Source organism: Cyrtonyx montezumae, unplaced genomic scaffold (genome assembly GCF_038088225.1).
Source record: "Cyrtonyx montezumae isolate F1298 unplaced genomic scaffold, pur_monq_1.0 scaffold_3, whole genome shotgun sequence".
Taxonomy (NCBI): domain Eukaryota; kingdom Metazoa; phylum Chordata; class Aves; order Galliformes; family Odontophoridae; genus Cyrtonyx; species Cyrtonyx montezumae.
In genome coordinates, this window is record NW_027072034.1 from 55,098,434 (window position 1) to 55,118,878 (window position 20,445).

A 20,445-nucleotide genomic window follows, 5' to 3' on the forward strand; every position below is an offset into this window, starting at 1 on the left:
GGTTCAGCCATGATTCTGATCTCTATTTTCAGTGAAAAAAATCTAAAGGTCAACAAGGAAAACTAAAGATATTTAATATCCCTGAAGAGACCCCATACTCATTCTAATGCTTAACAGCAATATCACCTTGTAATATTCTTCACATTAATATCTATAGCACGACCAAGTAGAAAGTGCAGCACACTCTACTGTTACACAGAGTACGATCCTGCTTTCATCTGTATCAACGTCAGAACTCCCATTAGACGTTCAAGAAACATTATGAAAACTATTGTCCTCATTTCTGCTACTATCTCCCTTTTTACTAAGAGATATTGATTGAACTGGACTTAGGTGATGACAGGCATGAACACAAAGAGGAGGAGAAAACATCAGGAAATTGAACAAATTTCCTTCTTTGCACAACTCCAAATCCCAGTGGTCAAAATTCAGAAAACAAATGGAACTCAAGCAAATTCAAAATTACATATGTGTATGTTGTGAAACAGGGCAAGTAACACTCAAGACTGAAATAATATTTTGTGATTAAGCAGCCTTGAGCAGTTGGCAGGAGATACGATGAGAAATCTACACTGGTGGATCTACACTAGTGGATCTATTCTATGGTATGTACCAATCAATAACACAACGCTTCAAAACCCTGCTATCCATTCTCTAACATTACAGAAGTTTTAAGAAGTTGCCTGAAAATGAAAAGTATCAGTGTAACATACAAATTGGATTTAATCTGTAGCCATGACAACACGACCTTTCCAAAATGACTAACCCAGTGAACATGTCAATTAACTGAAGAATTGTTGTTTTTTCCTGGATCATTAATAAAAAAAAGTTGAAAATATAAACATATGCTGTTGGCTTTAGCAAGAGGAAACGTTCGGTGGCTCCTCTTGTAAAAGTGAATGTAGTGCTCTTGACAGAAACCAGTGTATTCAGTCATCTGAAGATGCACATGGCCCATATCCAATGACATCTTTTCTCCCCCTACCCCCAAATCCCCAACAAAGCAAGAAAATTTAGTTTCTTCCTCCCCCCACCCTGATTTTCTCCCATAGTTTGACTACAGTAATCCTTAAACAGGCAGACAGTTGATGCGTTCTCTTCAGCTGATTCCTCCAAATTCTTCATTCTTGGCTCAAGTTTTATTCATTAATATTAGTCATCAGTTATTAAGAAAAAGATAGTTTCTAAATGTTTGTTGGTTTTGTTTCTGTTTTTTAACTGAAGTTAATCGGATAACACAGTCTGGTTATATGTGCTGAACTGCAGCTGTCAGTTATTCCTTTTTCTTGAATTCTTGGTTGCCATAGCTGGAGCCTTTTTCTATTTCAGTTACTCCTATCAGTCTACGAACTCCAAAGGAAGCTTAAAAACATAACAGAGAAATGGGATGTATATTAAGGCCAGTTCAAGGATTCAGGAGATACATTAAACACAGAAGCAGAACAAACATACAAATCTGAGTTATTCCAAGCCTCTAGTCAGTATCTACTACAAACTGCTGCTTTTCAACTGTGCCCTGTATGAAGTTGCATGCAGACCACCTGTTTTTGTTTGGGTTTTCTTTTCTTCGTAATTACAGACAAGATCTGTAGTCTGAGTATTTTCTCCTTCAGACATGGACTACAAGACTTAGTAATGATTGCTATAGCTATTGCTTAATATAGGAAGGCAAGTATGCCTGGATTAATGCTTTTCAAATAATAAAAATACTATACAAGGTAAAAGACTACACCATGAGCTCTTCTGCAAGTTCCATTCATGTTCACTAATGCACAGAACTTATTTGAGCTAATGGATCCTATTACATATCACCAGGCTTAGCAGCTTCTCTGCTTTTATTACCTGCTCCAACAAATCCCAGGAATGCAAGGATAAGGAGAGGTGACCCACTTGCAAAAACTCCAAAGCCAAACGTGAAGAGAGGGGAGAGAAGAATTGTGGCCCAGAAAAGAAAGTTTAGGAGAGTCCATGGTCTCCTAGGTGGTTTAAACTGCTGGCCAGGAAATGTGCCTTCTTGGTTATACATCTCTTGCAAAGCATCCTAGAAGAAAGAGAAGATGGGTGAAAACACGTTCATAATGTTTGCACTAAGCAATCCAATACTAGTCAATGGCAGGACAATATTGAGGACATTCCCTGTGGTAAATACTTGTCAAGAGTACATGGCATCCATTTCCATCTGCTGTTGTGGCATTTTTGCTGTTTAGGCACTTCAGTCATATAGGCCTTTGAAGGCCATGCTGGTCACAATCAGAAACTGGAACAGTATCACTCTTTCCACCACCTAATACTTTCATCTGCTCTCCGAATTTCTTAGGAATTTAGGGCAGTGTAAGGCCACAGTTCAGACAGTACTTGCCCTTTCTCTGGATGCTTTTTCTTCCTAATTTTTCTTCCAGAAAGGTCAGAGTGATATGAGTAAGTCACAGCACAAAAATGTTATACATACAGCTAAAAAGAGGAAGACAAATCACAAACTGATCAGCAGAGACAGCACTGTACTAACCATAACTGCAAGACTTCTTATTCTGGTTTGTAAGAATGTTCTGTAAAATATCCAAAGCCACTACCAAAGATGGTTCACACTGGGCTATTTCTTATTTTTCTCCCCTGCTTAAGCTATTTTTCTTCTAGCTTCCCTTATGAAGGGTTGAGATGCTCAAGTTGTTCTTTGCCAACAACACAGCCTTTTGAGGCTGTATCCGCTGTACAGGAAGAGCATTTTAAGGATTCCAGTTACAACACACTGCTACAATCATAAGATCAATATATGAAATACCCACATATATAAATAATACCTCCCCTGACAACATCTCTCACATCTCTCAACTTTAATGGAGGAAGAGCAAGCATCAGCAAGGAACACCAAGCCCTCAATTTGCAAGAAGAGCAGAGCATTTCTGTCCAAAGAACGGAGCCAAGCAGAATGGATGCTCCATGCCGCAGCTGCTCAGCCCTGCCACTGACTGTTTAACAGAGATACAGAGAAAGAAAAGCCCTGTAAAATATCTCATGAAGTTTTCTCCTGAAACCAGGCAATTTCAGCAGAAATTCTCACACCTAAAAGTATTCCAGACCCTTACAATTTGCTGCCTTATTACAGACACACAGGCTAAGTTTAAGCTAGAAAATGCTGCAGCATAGGCCAACATAGCTGAAGAAAAGCAAAGATAGTTAATATTTTTGTGCTCCACATTCCCCATCCACCCCCCAGGGAGGAGTAACACAATACACATTTCAAGTTCCACTATCCACCAACTAGGGCTGGGCAATGTAAGTTACAGTTCTTTTCTCCCTCTTGTTCAACCTCTGGTCATTAAATTAACTGTTGATTGGAAAGAGAAGATAAGAAGTGAAAAAAAGCTTTGAGCCCTCTGAAGGCACTCTAGATGTACGTGACATGAGCCCTGGCAGCAGATCCCAGGGCCTATCTGTACCATGCCACATACAGCTTCGGAGGTATTAAAGGAAGGAAAGTGAGAGTGGAAGATATAGAAAAGCAAAAGACAAGTGTTGCTAAGAGCCTGGACTGGCTGCCCCTGGCATACAGTTATAACTGTTCTTCAGCACATAAAAGCATTCTCAAGGAATATGGAACTTCTAGAAACACATGTGACAGAGACCCAAGAGCTGAAGAATATAAAAAGACAGTTGACTGCTATTAGTCTTCTGCAACACAGATCAATGGGGACTCTGAATCCCATTGTGCTTCCCATCAATTTGAGACCTACTCAAAGGCCGCAGAGGGGTTCCCTTAACAGCATGCCTGCATTACTCCACTCCATTCAACAGTCTGAGGAATAGCCACCAAATTATATGTATTTCCATCTCTTCTCTCCCTCTAGTGGAATGATGTGCATTTCTCAATTCTTTAATAGACTACCCGCAAAAATTCTGAGAGAAAGAAAAGAAAGAAAAGCTATTTACCTTTTCTTGGTAAAGCTTATGAAGCCAGTTTGCAGCTTCCTTTTCATCTTGAGGGATATCTTCCAGAGGAAATCTCCTAGTTTAGTAGAGAGATGAAAGAATAAACAAAAAAGAATTAAGATCCAGGTGTTTGACTTTAGACCTCTATTCAATAACAGACACAGGCTAGAAATAACACCAGCACTGATAGTGTAGTTCTTAAGTTGAGAAGAACTGAGACCTAGATAACCTCTGATTCACCACCTAAAAACTCAAGAATCTTAAGACAAAACAAACTGTATGAGCTCCAATCAATTTCGGAGCACATTAGTAAAAGCAGTGTTTCCCATTAAAATGCTGTTACTTGCTCACTGGAGCCATCACCTGCTGATTCCCAGTGAGCTCAGAACTGAAACAATCAATCAAACAAACAAACAACAAAAAAACAAGAAGACAAGCAAAAGTGACAAAACTCAGCAAAACTGTCACATTCTGCTAGCAAGGAGAAAAAAAACCAATTGGAAGGTATGGAAGGGGAGTGGTTACAAATTCACTTTGGACCCACTCTATGGAAATCACCTCCTACAGCAACTGCTTTTTTGCTCTCTGTCTCTCTGGCCATACAAATGAAAATATACACTTCTGGGTGCACGTGAAAGTTATGCCCAGCTCTGGGTACTGACTTGACCTCACTGAGAACAGCTGCCTTTTACAATCCTTTCTAGGAGTGAAGAGCCAGCCCATTTCCTGCAGTCTTTTGTTTTCTGAGATACGCTGTTAACACATTCACAAATGTATTGTCTCCTTTCTCAGCGGCACACATCTTGATGTCTTTGATCAATTCAGAAAGAAGTTGTTTGATTTGTGGGGGCCAGGGACACATATCTCCTACTCTCAGCTCAAGCGTTATGTATTTCGGCACCACCCACTCCAACAGTATCAGCAGGGCAGTGAGAAGTATTATTTCTGGGTGAGCTCCAGACTCAGTGATAGCATATAAAATTCATTTGCTGTTGTTCAGCCAGTGAATGTTTCCACAGCTCAAAGTAAAGCCTTCGAGCCTGCAGCAGCAGAAGGAAGATACTCTAAGACATTTCTAGTAATTTCTGCATCCCATAAACAAATTAAAAACTAAGGCTTACAGATTTCTTTCTAATAGCTCAAACAGGAGGGGATGCTCAAATAATGTAAGTAATGCTCACTAAAAGCTCAGTAAAAAGTCATTTGCTGACAGCTCTCTGCCAAAACTGTCACTGCGGCGATGTCGCCACTAGAGGGTACTCACGGCAATAACATTTACCAGTTTAACTCTGGAGCCGATCAGGACAAAGACTGGATCATTTGCAGAGCTAAGCCTCTTACCTTTGCACAGGTATCTGCATATGCATATCTGAAGAACAGGAGCTTACATGCTTTCTTTCTCTATCTAAGCCATGTCTGCTGGCACATCAAGGACAGCTAAAAGATCTTAAAAATAGTTTCCTCCCCGATAAAGAATAAAAGCTTCAAGCACAGGAAAGCACGTTGAGAATGACCGTATTATAAATCAAAATTAGTGAATGACATCATTACTAGCTTCTTCAATGGGGTTCCATTAGTTATTTCACCTGGCAACCTTCCCTGAGATTGCATTTCTTCCACAAAACCCTCGCTGTGGTACCTCGACACAGTGGATGATCAATGTGATTCCTACTGAGCCTTTCACCCTTGGAAGCTCTGGCACGACACACCTGCTTTCACTAAGACATGGTATAGAGCTAGTGCCACACATTGGCCATGCACAAACCCAAGGGCAGAGGTGAAAGGAGTGAGAGAAGTAGCAAGACCACCTGCTACCTCCAGTAGTTGAAGTGAGCTTTCAGAAGAACCATGGAGAGAACAATTAGATGGTTTGTCAAGTCCAGACATAAAAGAGAAAGGAAGAAAATCAACAGGAAAGTGTTGGTAGTTTCCATGATCATAAGGAGGCCTTGGAAGAAGAAGGCAATGAGGAGAAAGCAAGAAGGAGAAAGCACATGTGCATGCGTGAAGTACATGCTGTGGTATTAGTGTTAGCAGTCCCTCTTTCAGGCAAAAAATTAAAGAAGAACGTGAGGAATGTACCACCCCATTCATACGATGTTTGAAATTCAGCATTATTTAACTTCTAATCTGTTAATCAAACCATGTGACAGAAGGAGAGAAACTGGCACAATAAGGAGCTTTGCGCCATTTACTGTAAGAAACAACTAATTTTGGACAGGCTGTTCATGCTATGTGTATGCTCACAGGAGACTGAAAAGGGGACAGAAGAGTTAAGTGGCTTTCTGTTTCCAGCAGAGAAAAAAAGGTGGCATGTAAGAGCCCTCACTGCACAATGCTTGGGGAAATCACAGCTGGGCCGACAGTGCTGTCATATCCACCCTTAAAAAGCCCATCCACTGTGCTGTGACTAGCTCTGTGCAAAACCAGGGCACGATTCTCAAACATGAAAGCAAAATGAAACAGGAGAGAAACAGAGGTTTCAATGGCCCGCAGAGAAAAGAAAACTACAGCAAAGGACATTTCCCTCTAAAATCTGCATATGCTTCAACATGCCAAAGCATGCAGCTTAAGGCTCACCTCCATCATGAGATGCTCACCTTACACACATATCTGCTTCATACTTCTTCCCATAAAGAATTCCTAATAAAGACGGGTTCTTGTTTCCTCTGAAATTTAGTGTTACATCATACACTGCTGAAACTGTTGTAAAGAAGAAAAAAACAGCTGTTATATCAGTGATTCTAGCAAGCAGGTAGCAGAGTCCTTCGCCACTTTGTGCTTACATTATACAATGTTATATTTCTCAATGTCAGCCACCTGAGTTCCCAGCTATGTTGAAGTGGTAAGAGTTATGTGGAACAAATAACAACTGATGTGGTGAATGTTAATTACTGCCAACTTGCTAATTGTAATTAATGTAATGAATGGAGTATGCTACACTATGCCACACGAACTTATGAACTTATGAACTTATGAACGTTACAGTTAACACGAAGGAAAACAAGCTTGCCAGTACCTGTTCCCCTGAGACACTGGACAGCAGTGGTGAAACCTTTGGTTCTGGGCAACAGGTGGTACTTCAGTTTGGGCAGCCCCTTGGATTCAGCTACCTCCATACTGATGCGATGCTTGGTCTCTGTAAAACGAGTTCCTTCACAATACAGGAGAAACTATTACAGCAAGACAAAAGGCAAGAACAAGGATATCTTGTGATCACAAGAAACCAAGCAGAACGTCAACATTTTTTGTAATGTAAGCATATATCTGTGCACGTGTACACACTTCAATTCAAGATCATCAGGTATAGGGAATAAGCACCACCTCACATCTCAGTCAGAGTAGATGCTATCTAAGTTTAACCACACTGCTAGCAAATTCAAGGTGACAAAAATCTAAACGGTTTTACCTGAAATGTTTTTTGTTTTAAAAAAAGGAAAATCAAAACTCTTAAAACCTTAGCTGGTTGCTGATGGACAAAACCACAGATCAGAAAAAGCAATCCAGATATCAGCACATAACCACTTCAGGAAAAAGAACATTAATCATTACCTTGCTCATTTAAAATTGGTACTGTACAAGCAGAAATACTCATCCGAGGACAGACCTGTTTGTCTGAAAGCTTTTCTAATTATTTTTTTTATTACTTGTACCAGTCATGTTCATAAAAAGTGATGTATTTTCCTAAAACCTTTACCTTGTTCATCAGTAAAGCATCAGTCTGACTGTGAAATCCTCCCCAGCTGACTTCAGACAGCACAAAACTATCTATCTGTCCTTTTCCAGCCTCTATGTTACTGCTATTCTACTTGGGAGAGAGACCAGAAACAAAGCAAAGCCAAACCCAAGAACCATCAAAGCCCATCTGAGCACCCTGACATGAGGACCTGTTTTGCCCCAGTCATTTTGAAAGGTGGATATCATTCCCATCACATTATCATTTTACCTTGGAAACACTGCAGCACTGAAACACACAAATCTCTGCACCACACGAGCAGCAGGCACAGGGGGAAGGCAAAGGTTACTACTGCTCTTTCTCACAGCAGTACCATACAATGCTGTAACACTGCAATCCAAAAGACTTGTTGAATGAGTCACTGTGTACCTGCGGTTTGTTAGAGCTGCAGCTGCTCAACTTTTCCTCTGCAGTGTATACACATAATGTCCATCATAAAAGGTAAGTTAAATCAGTGTTAAAACTACAAAGCCACACACACTGTAGTTGGAAGCGCCTTAGTGTGTGACAGCACGGAGCTGGCCCTGCAATCTTTATTTGGCCCTTGAGGGAATACCCATTATGAAAACAAGATCAACCACAGTCATAGTGGTTGAGGACAGCTGAAGGTATAGAGGCTAATACTGAATGCTGAGCTTCTGGTCTTGAATTGAAGTTCTCTTTTCCCTACACCAAACTCTCATCTTCTTGTAATGCAACAGAGAAACAAGCTTTCTAAGCCAAGTATGTAAGCAAGACTGCACTGTGAAAAAGATCTAATGAAGGAGGGCTGCACAGGCAGTGCTAATTATAACACCTGGAATGCAAAATAAAATAAAATAAAAAATAGGGAATTGATTTATTCAAGTCAATTTTAATCATGATTTAAATTACCAAGCAGGAAGTCTTGATTTAAGTAATCAGTGCTATGTATATTTTGCATTTATATTTTTCAAATTGTTTTCTCCAGAGACCAGTCCTTGGATCTCAATACAGAATCATTACAATGTATGGATTTGCAACTATAATGCAGTCTTGATATATTTTAATGGGTATTTTTTTCTTCTTTTATTTTTAAACACTAATGAGAAGGATAGATTAAATTTTGTTCATACTCACATATTCAAGTTATTAAATACTACACTGGCCAGAATCCTCTTTTTCTTAATCTTGTATTTTTGTAATGATAGAAAATCCTGAATGATGCACTCACTATGAACTAGGTAGGCCTACTATTTCACCATTCATTTTACCAAGCTGTGTTAAATAACATCAAAACTGAGTTAAACTGTGCTTACAATCACTTAAAATATTTTATGAGCCAAGGAACCGTACATTTAATGTACTACTAGGAAATCAAAACAGTAAATTTATCTCAATATTTGCGTTAAGAGCCAAAAGAAGTTTAATAGGTTGACTATTCCATAGTTTTGCTAAGGTAAAGTCTAACAGCATGGCATGTAATGAAACATACATGTTTACCCTTGGATTCAAATCATGACAAAATAATAAGGAAATACGTAACTGCAAAAGCAATTGTAAGCTTACTGTATGTTCTCATAGAGATGTTAAGGAAGTATGTAATTTTACAGACCGAAGAACAAAACTCATGAACTTCCTATCCTATTAAAATCCATGGTGTATGCATCTCTACACCCAGATGCACCCCCTTTTCCAGAAGAGACTTTTTTTTGTGTTTTTTTAGCCTACCACAGGAAATGTAACTCAATAGTATGCAGATTTAGTTGTCAAATATTGGCTGTTAATTAAAAAAATGAGAAAGTATAAATTTTGTCTGAACTTATTCTAAGGGTTACACAAGTTTGATTTTATATATTGTCCATATATTATCTGTAAATCATCTATGTAACTTTCTGAAGTGCTTTCCAAGTGAATGTCATTAAGAACAGGCAAACAGAGCAATACTTTGCAAGCACATCCCAAAAGATATCCTGAAAGAGAGCATGTTTTCCATGACAGCATGCAAAGAAATTAGGAGCAAACCTTCTCCTCATACATAAGGCTACTGCACCACAAGAGCACCACTCCACTGTTTCACTTCCAGCAATCAGTAGCAGAGGAGGAAACTGACACTTACCCACATGTATTCAGGATAGTCAGCCAAACGCTTTAATCCCTCAATAACTGTATCTCTGTCTTCTTCCCATTTCCTCTTGCAGAAAACAATCTCAAGGAAGTACCACGTCCATCCAATCAGGGGCACATACAGTAACTCTTTCTTAGCAAGAACTTTGGAACTCTTGGAGAAAAAAACAAAAACAACAATCCAAAAATGTCATTTCTTCATGTGTATGAAACAAAAGCGTTAAGGATAAGGTGATAAAAAACTGATGGAGTTTTATCTGCATGGGTTTAAGATAGACCTCAAGATAGACCTCTAGTCCTCCAGATGAGGGGAAAGCTGATGGCACATACCCCCAGCACTCCAAAGCGCTCCGTCATTGTCCAGCCACACAGGAAGTCGATTTCAAAGTTGTGATTCAAGATTATGATGACATGCTCTTTCCCAAAGGTATTGACTGTAGCCTCATCAGAGAACAAGGTGCACTCTGTGCCTGACCACCACTCCAGCAGCATTACTAACTCTGACAAAATGAAGAAGAGAAATATGAGTTAGCGATGATGCTCACTTACAGGGAACAGTCAGCGTTTCAAAAGCAGCCTCATTCAGTCCCTGGTCTCTTCTAACTCCTGACAAGACCTGTCATCTTCCAATTCAACCCAAACGAGATTAAATGAGAGCTTGTGAATCTATAGACCAAATGACAATGCTATCCTTAAGCAGTATTTGGGGAACTAGATATATGTGCTATGGATACTTCAGCAAATTTTTAACAGTGGAAAGTTTAGGCATTGTAGAACAAATGTGAAATTTTATCGTCACCAGAAAAAATATCCAAAACTTCATACCAGAAAACAGACAGCTGAGCCGTTGATTGCTCCACTAAATGAGTACACTTTCTCCCAGGTGGAGCACAAATTATGCATAGATACAGCCTAATGCTTTTACTCAGTATGAAACAAGCTTTTTGGAGGTAAACAGGCCAAGGAAGAGCTTTCAAAGGGATATGGTGCATAGATCTTCTGCGAGAGATTTTAATGTTAGAACACAGGGCTCTTAACATTCTATATTACGACCATCTACAGAGTCAGAAGCAACAGAGATTCAAGCTAGTTTATCAAAATACTTCCACAAAGCCAGGAATGGTAAACTGCTTCTTTTGTGTAGAGCAAAAGAATGAATGAGCCCTTTCCCTTCTGTCTTCTCCAACTTCCAGTATTCCAGTGAACCTCTTCCTGCACTCTGTACATTTCCTTCATTATCTGCTCTTCTTGTTTCCAGGTTCCATCCTTTTTATCTTACAAAGACCTTCCGTTTAAATTCAGCACACATTTAGCGTAGTTGCCATGGTTTGCCTATTTGTGTCCTTTCAGAGGCAGATGGAAAGCATTGCTGGTATCATGGGACAACTATAAAAAGTATGAGAATCGTTCATTTTCCCAGTATGATGATTTCCTTTCATGCAAACTGTAGTCATTGGTGTTTTCTTATTTCAATCACTTATAGATGCAATCAATATTTGTTTGCACAACGATGGCAGTTAAAAATTCCAACTCTTATGACGCTACCATTACAAATATGCAGGGTTGAAAGTAGGAGGAGTCCTTTCAGTTCTTTAAATCAGACTCTGCCACAGCACATTTCAACCTTCTGCCAGGAGGCCTTGGTTTTGCAAAATGAAGCAGTGCCTTCCTGCACAGGGGCTTACTGGGATCACAATTCACAGTATTCTGTCTTTGCTGCCGAATAAGAGTGAGTCCAATTTCGCATCACATCAGACAGAAGGCAATCATTGGGTGAATAGTAAGGAAAAATAATCTTATTCTTCTGAAGACACATAGCTTCTTCAGCTTATCTGCCAGGCTGTTCTCCTGTATAATTTTCAAGAGTCACTCATTTGGAGGCCTGTCAAATGTATGCAATTTGCTGACTGAGAGAGTATAACCCTGGCTGATGGGAATTACAGCAGAGGAAAAAAAACTTTATCCTAACTAGAGATTTTCATCATTTCTTTACAGCTTTATCTCTTTTGGGAAAGATGTTATCGCTTTCCTTTCTTGTTCTGATTATGCTGTCTCAGTGCAAGAATCATGGTTTGGAAGGGACCTTTAAGATCATGTAGTTCCAACGCCCTCTGGACCATATTGCTCACAGCCCCATCCAGCCTGGCCCTGAGTACTTCCAGGGAGGGGACATCCACAACCTCGTTTGGCAACCTGTGCCAGTATCTCTCCACCCTCACAATAAAGAATTTCTTCCCAATATCTAGTCTAAATCTACCCTCTTCCAGTTTAAAGCCATTTCCCCTTGTCCTGTTGCTACCTGCAACCAGAATGTCCTCAGCTTAGAGCCATGTCCTTCCATGTCAGTGTTTGGGAGAATGAAGCAGTGGTACCAAACACAGTGTAACACTCCAAGCAACACTCCTTTTTGAACAACTCTAGTAACAGCTCTATTCACTGCATTTTCTTACCAAAAATAAAATGAGATTATCTCTCAACATCAGGTAAAAAATCTGCAGAGGCAGGTGTGGATGACTTTCTGCAAAGCAATCCCTAGATTCAGAAACAGTGGAGGGATCTTTGCTTAGATTTGCCAGATTTCACACTGAAAGAGGAGGGTTGATGAGCCAGAGAATTCATATGAGGAAACAGATTGTCCTTTACAAGTGTACTGATAAATGAAGCAATTATAACTGGGAGTGGGTTCATTTCCTTTTTTTTGGTGTGTGCGTTACAGCTATTTTGTGTGTACTGATCCTGACAGTGCTACAGCAAGCCTGTATTTCTAATCCAAAAGAACGTACAACTTGCACTGTTTAGGATACGCCACGAAGCTGCCACTGAGATGTAATATTTTACTACAACAAAAGCCTTCTTGTGGTGTGGAGTCCAAAACACTAAAGTAAGTGGTTTTATGACCTCAGAAACCATTCCAAAGAAATAAAATAAACAAGAGGCAGCTTAACGTACTGAAATTTGAGTCTGGTTTTGGAATCAGACTAAACTAAACATGCGGCTCTCCAAGAGCGTAAGTCATCAGAAGAGTTGACACAGGAAATCTTGGAATATAGGCTACCCTTCAGGAATTAAATATGCAGTGAAGTGTTTACTTTCAGCCTGGTGTCTGACAGAAATTTTCAGCACCAAGTTACTCCAAGAAGGTGCTGGCAGGAAGGATGGGGAGGAGGAGATGACACCTCACTAATGAAGGAGTGATCTGAACCATACCCTAAATGAATGCATTTCTAAGCCATCACTGATCACAGACAACAGCTCTCACAACTGGCAATCCACCCCAGCATACAATTACACACAGATGCGGGGAAGCAATGCTTTAAGACAGCTGACTCCTGCTGCTCCTCATCTCTGCACCATGCCCAGGTGAAAGCTGGGGCAGGAGATGATAGAGAGGTGCTGAAAAAAAGGCAGTGCCAAGTTTACCAAAGTTTGTGGCGCAAAGACATTGCAGGAGGGAATATGATCTGCAGGGCTGCACTCCAGCAGGGTGTGTGGGGTATGGCTTAGCCCTACTCCTAGACTAGCACTGAGTGGGGATAGTGTTTTGTGTCTGATACAGAGAGAGCTCTGCTATTGAGGTGAGGAGAAAACACAGAAGATTGAGCCCACTGGTCTAATTTGTCCTTAAATATCTGATTCACGGCCCCTTTGGATTATTTAATTTCACTAGCTCTTACCATATGAAAGCTTACATGTCTAACCCATCTCTCTCTTCTACCTTTACTTCTTCCTTACCCAAACATGCTTGCCATGAACATCAGATAGAGTCTACATCCTTTCCTTTTTGAAGCTATGCTTTGTGTATTTCAGAAGAGCTGTAGCAATGCAGTCTCATTTTCAGTGGACTACAATACATACACACACACCAAGCACCATATATCTACCCTTACACACCATTCTTCTACCAGACTGGCAGAGCAGCTTCTGCTGAAGGTAGCAACTGTTAAGGAGAGATCCTACATGAAAAATCTCAGCCTCAAATGAAACCATTTCAAGAGTGTGACCAAAATGAAGCATTATTATCATAAATCACAACCACTGTGCATATTCTGCAGCTCTTCCACTGCAGGCCATCAGCACTGTGCAATCCCATGTAACATTTACATTCATTTTCATGGTTTTATTTCTCACTCATGTAATATATAATAGGCTATACACAAGGTGTTATCTTAGGTGCAATGCACTTACCTATCTTCGCCAAATCATTCTAACAATATAACAATAGTGTAGTGTATTTTCAGTGTATACAGAATAAAGATAACAGCATTGATAATGCACTATGTTGCAGAGGCCAAGGATGTGAACCTATGAGCCTCACAGACAACAGCAGCTCATATCCTCTGAAGAGCCAGGTTAAGAAGTGCATTAAGAGATTCTTACAAGCAAAACAAAATAATCCCGTACAGCACCTCCATCTCACCCCCAAGCCAATCCTGAAGTTTCTGTGTCAATAATTTCTTCCATTACAATGCCTTTGTCCTGGCAGTTTGCCTGCCACCCCTTAATTTCCTTTCTCCTGTGCCTCTGACGCAGTAGTCTGAGTTGGTGGGACAAGAAGCACAGGACAAGGATGCAACCAAACTAGATAGTTTGGAGAATTGTTGTTGGTAGTACCTCATATTGGTGATTAAAAAATGTGTGTGACTGTCAGTGGACTGCTGAGTGGTAATTAAGTACTTGTTCAGCTGATTCATTTACCCAAAGTGGGAGTTGGATACTGAGCACTAAGGTGAACGGTCACACTTACTGGGAGGAGATAGAGAACAGAAGTAAATTAGATGATTCACTACTGGAATAGGAGGTGACATTTCACAAACTAAGGAGCCTTCAGAATGTTCATTTCAGAAATCTAATTTCCTGTTGAGCTATACGATGGCAAATGAAACCATCCAAGGGGGGAAGTTTTGCAAAGTCTTGAAAGAGGAAAGCAAAGCAGCTGAACTCACTGTGTAAAGTTCTCCCAGAGGCAGAAGAAGAAAACTGTTCACAAGAAGAGACACAGGTGTCATAGACTGATATGGTGGGGTGTGAGAATTCTGACGTTGTCTCACTGTCCAGCTATAAAGGTATCTATTCTAGATACTTTAAGACAGACATCTGCCTTTGCAGTCTACACAGCTACTAAGCAAGAGGTCAACATGGTACCTATACTAAACACCTGAAGCAGTCTCTGTGAATTCTACTTCCTCACTCTGCTTAGCAGAGGCATCAAAGCAGGATGAAGATGTTACTGACCAGCAGTTTCCTCCCTAAGGAAGGGTATGTGGCGGTGAGGAGCTTTACTTCCCACTTCTTTTGTGGAACCGAGGGACAGTATGTGTCAGTGACTTGAACTACTCTGCAAAGAGTCTACTTCCAATGTAGCAGCTCTCTTCCGTGTGTAGGCACATGCATAGATATTTTTTTCTTCAATTAACAACAAGAAACAAAAACCACTTCCCTCTCCACCCCCAGACCTCGCATCTCCTTCAGGCATACTCACGGCTCCAAAGTGAATAGGCAAGGCGACAGTTTACTCGGCGATAAAACTGCTTGTTTATGGGCCAGAGGACTAGTGTGCATAGCTGAATGAAGTTAATGATCAGTCCACTCACAACAAAGACGAACCCAATGAGGAGGTGAACAATGAACTGGGTCTTCAGAAAGGCAATGAAGCCCATGATAACCACTCAGAAGCGTGTGCAAGGGCCGTCACTCAGAATAACTGTCCTGAAAGAGAAAGAAAAGCAATTGAGTTTGGATTCACAAATCCTGAGAAAGGGCAATATGGGAGTTCTGAAACAGCTCATGCAACTTCAACAACTGTAATGTGACCATACACTTTGCTCACCCTGACTGCCTCATACAGGCTTTCACACAATAAATCACTGATGGTACAAATCACTTCCAAAAACAGAAATTTGCAATTTACAGCCCACCAAGAAGATTTGAAGATAAACCTCACTATTCTCTCTTCAGACAAAGATCATATAATCAGGCAGCACTGGGAGGAACACGGAACCAAAGCACTCACAGCAAACCAGTCAAGCCCTCACTAGTAAGCAAGCTTACTAGGGATGCAATTGCTGTGTCTTCTGGGGTTGCTGTCCACAAACTGCAACAGGAGCTCCAGTCTCCCTGCCCCAATAAACAGCATGCTGAGCCACCAAGACTATGTAAACAAAGTGATACCTTTCTGGCCTGCCCTCAAAGCCCAGTGCACAGTTCTTCTGAACAAGCACGGAACTGGGGTTACACAGGTCTTGCTATATGTTTGCTATGACTACAACAGTACAGCAGTCCATCTGCAGAGCAAGTTCTTCCCCCTGCAGTAGATTTCATGACAGAAAGAGCACAGCTGGTCATTAAGAGCATCAGCCTGGCAAACTAAGGCATGGAAATGGAAATTAGATATTTCCACATTCAAAGACCGTGCTAGAGAAAGTTTAATAACTTCTCACTTCGTCAAGCCACAGTTCCATGATCAAATAAAACAGTTAGTAGGGAAAAAAAGTAAAATAATAAAACATTCTTAGGCTATGTAGCAGTTATGACTTGATTTGGGAAAGGTTTTGCCACAGAACATGACCACTACTGAATTAGCCAGAATGGGTATGGGCAAGGTTTATCCCTGTTGCAGGAAGCTGGGTGATGTGTGAACCTGCATAAAGTCATAGACACTTAGACAAGTCTAATCCAACCCAAATCCTGCCAGTACAAATGTAACTCGACAAAATGTTTTAAAGAAGATACCTGATTGAGTTTATTCCAAAACTGGCCTTTCTGATGAGTTGTGAACTAGAAGCCAATGAAGCCAACCAGGTTATCAAACCACATATTCAACGCCTCACCCAAAAAATAAAAGCATTGCCCAAAATTTCTGTCAAAATTTGCTGCAAGTATTTATGTTCTCTCTCTGCAAGTGTTGCAAACAACCAAAGCCACCAGTAGATAGTAACAAGTACATATGACAAGATGAGCATCCAAAGGTGATGCTGAAGTTCCCAATGCCTGAAAACAAAGCATCCTCCAGCTGTAAGGAACCGATTACCACCTGCTTACATTATGGTACTATTTATAAAACTCAACAGCATTTTTACTTGGGAATGCTTATTCTCTTACTGTCTCTCCTACACCTTAGCCACTGCCTTTCAAGCCACAGAGTGTCTAGCTTTTTCACAATTAAAATCTATTTGCATCACTAGTAATCTAGCCACTTCAGAAGCACATTACAGAGGGGAAAAAAATGTGATTCAATGCAGCAACTACTGTGCCTACCACAGAAAGCAGAGCAAGTTGAATAAGCTGATATTGAAGCTTCCAATGAATAATCTAAATTTTCCCACTGTTTTCCCATAAGAACGAAGGAAAGATTTCTTCTAATAACAAATTATTTCAAGAACAGCTGTTGCGAAACAGAAACTCATGTTTAAAAAGAAGCAAGTAAAGCCCTCCTTCCTTTCCCCTCCCTTGCTGAAGAGCTGCAGGGTGTGGTTATCTCCTACAGCCCAAACCCTGCACAACTGTTGACACATACCATATCATTCAGGAGCACCACGATGGTACTCAATGTTTGGTGCTCTAAAACAGCAATGAGTTCGTTTACCTTTTCAGCTAGCATGTTCTTCTCATAGAATCATCTGGGTTGGAAAAGACCTTCAAGATCCCCAGGTCCAATCAGCAACCTGACCTACCGGGTCCCTTAGTGCCATGTCCACACATCTCTTAAAATACTTCCAGAGGTGGGAAGTCCTCCTGCTCCAATGGTGCTCCACCTCTATGTGAAGATATTCCTCTTAACAACCATACTAAACCTCCTCTGACTCGCTCTGATTATTTCTCAGATCATGACTTGCTGTATGCAGGCAGTTGCATGACTGTGTCTATCACAGTTACGAGACTAGTGCTTACTTCCTCCCAAGTCACAGTTCAGCCCCATGCAGACAAGGATTATTAATAAAGCACATTCAAAAAGAATGAAGAAAAACGAATTTTCAAGTATTATCCTCAAATAAAATTATTTGGTTGAATTTCCATAGACTCTTTGCTTTGAGCAGAGTCTGGAGCACTCTGGTATTTGTCCTTTAAGCTAAGGACATTGCCATATTAGACATCAAAGGACATGTCATGTTACCCAGTGGAAAGCTGGAGACAACATGGCATGTTCCCTCTCCAGCTTTGTTGTGTGTGGAAATAGGATCTATCACCTTTGCTCCAGTGCCCTACCCTGCACTCTGGCATCATCTCTATGTGGACCGTGAGAAGGGTAAAGAGAACTGCAGCCAAGAAGAGCTAGTGTCCCTTTTGCCAGTCCTTCACTTCACTGCTCTTGATTTTTTAAGTTCACCTTAATACAAGAATTCTTTTTTTTCCTGCCTTACTGCTCATGTAAGACAGCCATGCAATTCAGGACAGACCAACAGCCAAAGGACTGCTGCTTTACTGAATCACAGAGACAGGCAGGGAGGAAGGTGGATAAATTCTGATGAATGAGGAAAAGCAGCACTCCTGTGTCTCACTGGCATATATGAAAGCCAACTAAGGGAAGTGCTTAGGAAGTGAACATCAGCTTCAGCTTAAGACAACAAGTCTCAGCATGGCTCATTTATTTTGAACACATAAGTGTATCCATTGGCACGCTAGTAATATTTCTCTTTTTCCTCCCCTCCTTTCCCAGAACAACTTATATCTCCACAACACTGATGCTTAACTAGAAAACCTCTAAATACTTTACACCCTTCTGAGCTCTCCCCCACGTTTTACATCATTCTCAATTAAAAGGCGAGAGCTGAGCACTGGGGCTTCATGTTCACAGGGATTTTCTGGTATCGAAAAGATACTACGTGCCTCTCGGTTTCACCATCTTTCTCCATTACCCAGCTTTCTGCATTCATCACAGCCATAATGATTAACCTGCTTTGAGACATCTACATTTCTGTTAAACGTGGCGTAAAGCTGCTACCAAATTCAAAAGCCATTAAAAAGTAGAATGGCAGAGAGCAATATTGCATCTCTCTCATTTCATTCAGAAATCAGCTTAAAAAAGAACAGATACAGCATGAGCACTGAGCACGTCACAGCCGTTCTGTGAAATATATATTTATTCGTGAACTCAAAACTAAAAATGAAGCCATTAATCATTCTGTGCACACAGTATTTCCAGTTCTAACTCCGTGTTTTAACTCATTTACTGCTGCTACATATGTACAATCCTCTGACACTCATAAGGTATGCATGAGTAAGAGCATGGAATTAGAAACTTGTCCTCTGGTTCTAATATTCCAACCCAGTGAGAATGAATGTGCTTAACAACAACCGAAGCTGCTGCAGCCAGTCCTGACATCGTTAGCCTTTTGTCATCAGGTTTTCTGAGCGTGCTCTGTTTCTGTTCTCCAGTTGCTTTTGCTCTACTGTACCATGTTTATTTCCACTTACGAAACTAATTACTTTTGCTCTGAACACGTTGCCCCCACCCTGACTTGTAGTAGTATTTTGCCTCCCCCACATTTTCGCTAGTTGAGAAATTAAGCAAAAGCCTTATGAGACTGAATTCCGTCACTTGCTCTTGTATTTTAAAATACTGTACTTTTCAAGCCAAGCTTTGTGAGCCTCCTTGCTGCCTGTATGAACTTGGCACACCTATGAAAAAAGGCCAGTAACACTGTGAGTCAAATGCAGCACAAAAAAGACCACTTTGGTGGTCATGTCTCATCAAGAGTTTCCCCACCATTTTTCAAAGCTCTATAAACTCTGCTTATCAGAAACACATAAGGAGAAATCAAAACTCTCTTATTTTCAAAGTGAGAACTATTTGTTCCATGAGCTGCTCTGCGAGTGCGAGTGGGACAGGCATGAACAGCAGCACCTGGAGCTGATGAAAACTTCCCTCGGTACACTTCCAGCCTTCTAGTTTCCTCTAATGAACTTGCTCTTAATGCCAGCAATGAAAATCAGTGCAGTAAGCATCTTTGCCCTCATCTCCTTTTATAACATTAGAAAGCCCAAGAGCACTAACCATCTATCCAACAGTCCAGAGTCGTGAGGGAAAGTAGTGTCCCCCCAGGACTCAGTTATTTCAGAAGTACAGTTTTAGAAGAACCACTGGCAACAAGAGCTGTGTAAGCAGCTAGAAAACATAGCATAGGTCAACAGCAGTGAGTCAGTGAAACACGTATGAAAGGAAATAAGGTGTAAAAAACAGTTCTGGTATCCATTTGAACAGTCTGTACCAAGGATTCTCCAGATATGCTGTAAAATAATAGTCAACTACTCAATCACATCCCACACAGCATTACAGACTGTCTACTACAGACCGAGCCTTTGAAACCTAAGCATGACAGGAAAATTATCTTAGTTTTTAGTACAATAGAGATCTAATTTCTCTGCACATTCCTCAGCCAAATGCAGGACTGATTCAGAGTTCATTAAAAAAAAAATCCCGCATGTCATGAATTTCCAAAATTAAGGAGTGTGGAAGAAGACATTAAGCCAAATTCAAGTCACAAAGTTGAAATTTTTTCCTAGTTGTTAGAATTAAGAACATGATTTCAAATAAGGAAAAAAACTGCCCAGAGTTATCATCATTAGAACGTATTCCTTGAATTATTTTCAACTTTGACAGCACCACAGCCAGCTTCTAGAAAAGATCAAGAGCAAAAGATCTGGTGATGAATATGGTCGCTATGCTGGTCTGGTTCTCCAACCCACTAAATCATAGAAAC

General features: G+C 40.5%; 1 protein-coding gene across 1 annotated transcript in view; it reads right to left on the reverse strand.

The window, feature by feature from the left end:
- Positions 1-260: 260 nt before the first annotated feature.
- The window catches only part of AGPAT3 (1-acylglycerol-3-phosphate O-acyltransferase 3), a 56,127-nt gene continuing 35,942 nt past the window's right edge, over positions 261-20,445 (reverse strand). Inside the window, exons 3-10 of the mRNA XM_065741598.1 lie at positions 15,228-15,454; positions 10,079-10,248; positions 9,741-9,902; positions 6,947-7,100; positions 6,528-6,630; positions 3,928-4,003; positions 1,843-2,041; positions 261-1,362 (exon numbers count right to left, since the gene is read on the reverse strand). Coding sequence (XP_065597670.1) covers positions 1,274-1,362; positions 1,843-2,041; positions 3,928-4,003; positions 6,528-6,630; positions 6,947-7,100; positions 9,741-9,902; positions 10,079-10,248; positions 15,228-15,405 — 1,131 coding nt within the window. The 5' untranslated portion in view covers positions 15,406-15,454 and the 3' untranslated portion in view covers positions 261-1,273. The remainder of the gene's footprint in view (positions 1,363-1,842; positions 2,042-3,927; positions 4,004-6,527; positions 6,631-6,946; positions 7,101-9,740; positions 9,903-10,078; positions 10,249-15,227; positions 15,455-20,445) is intronic.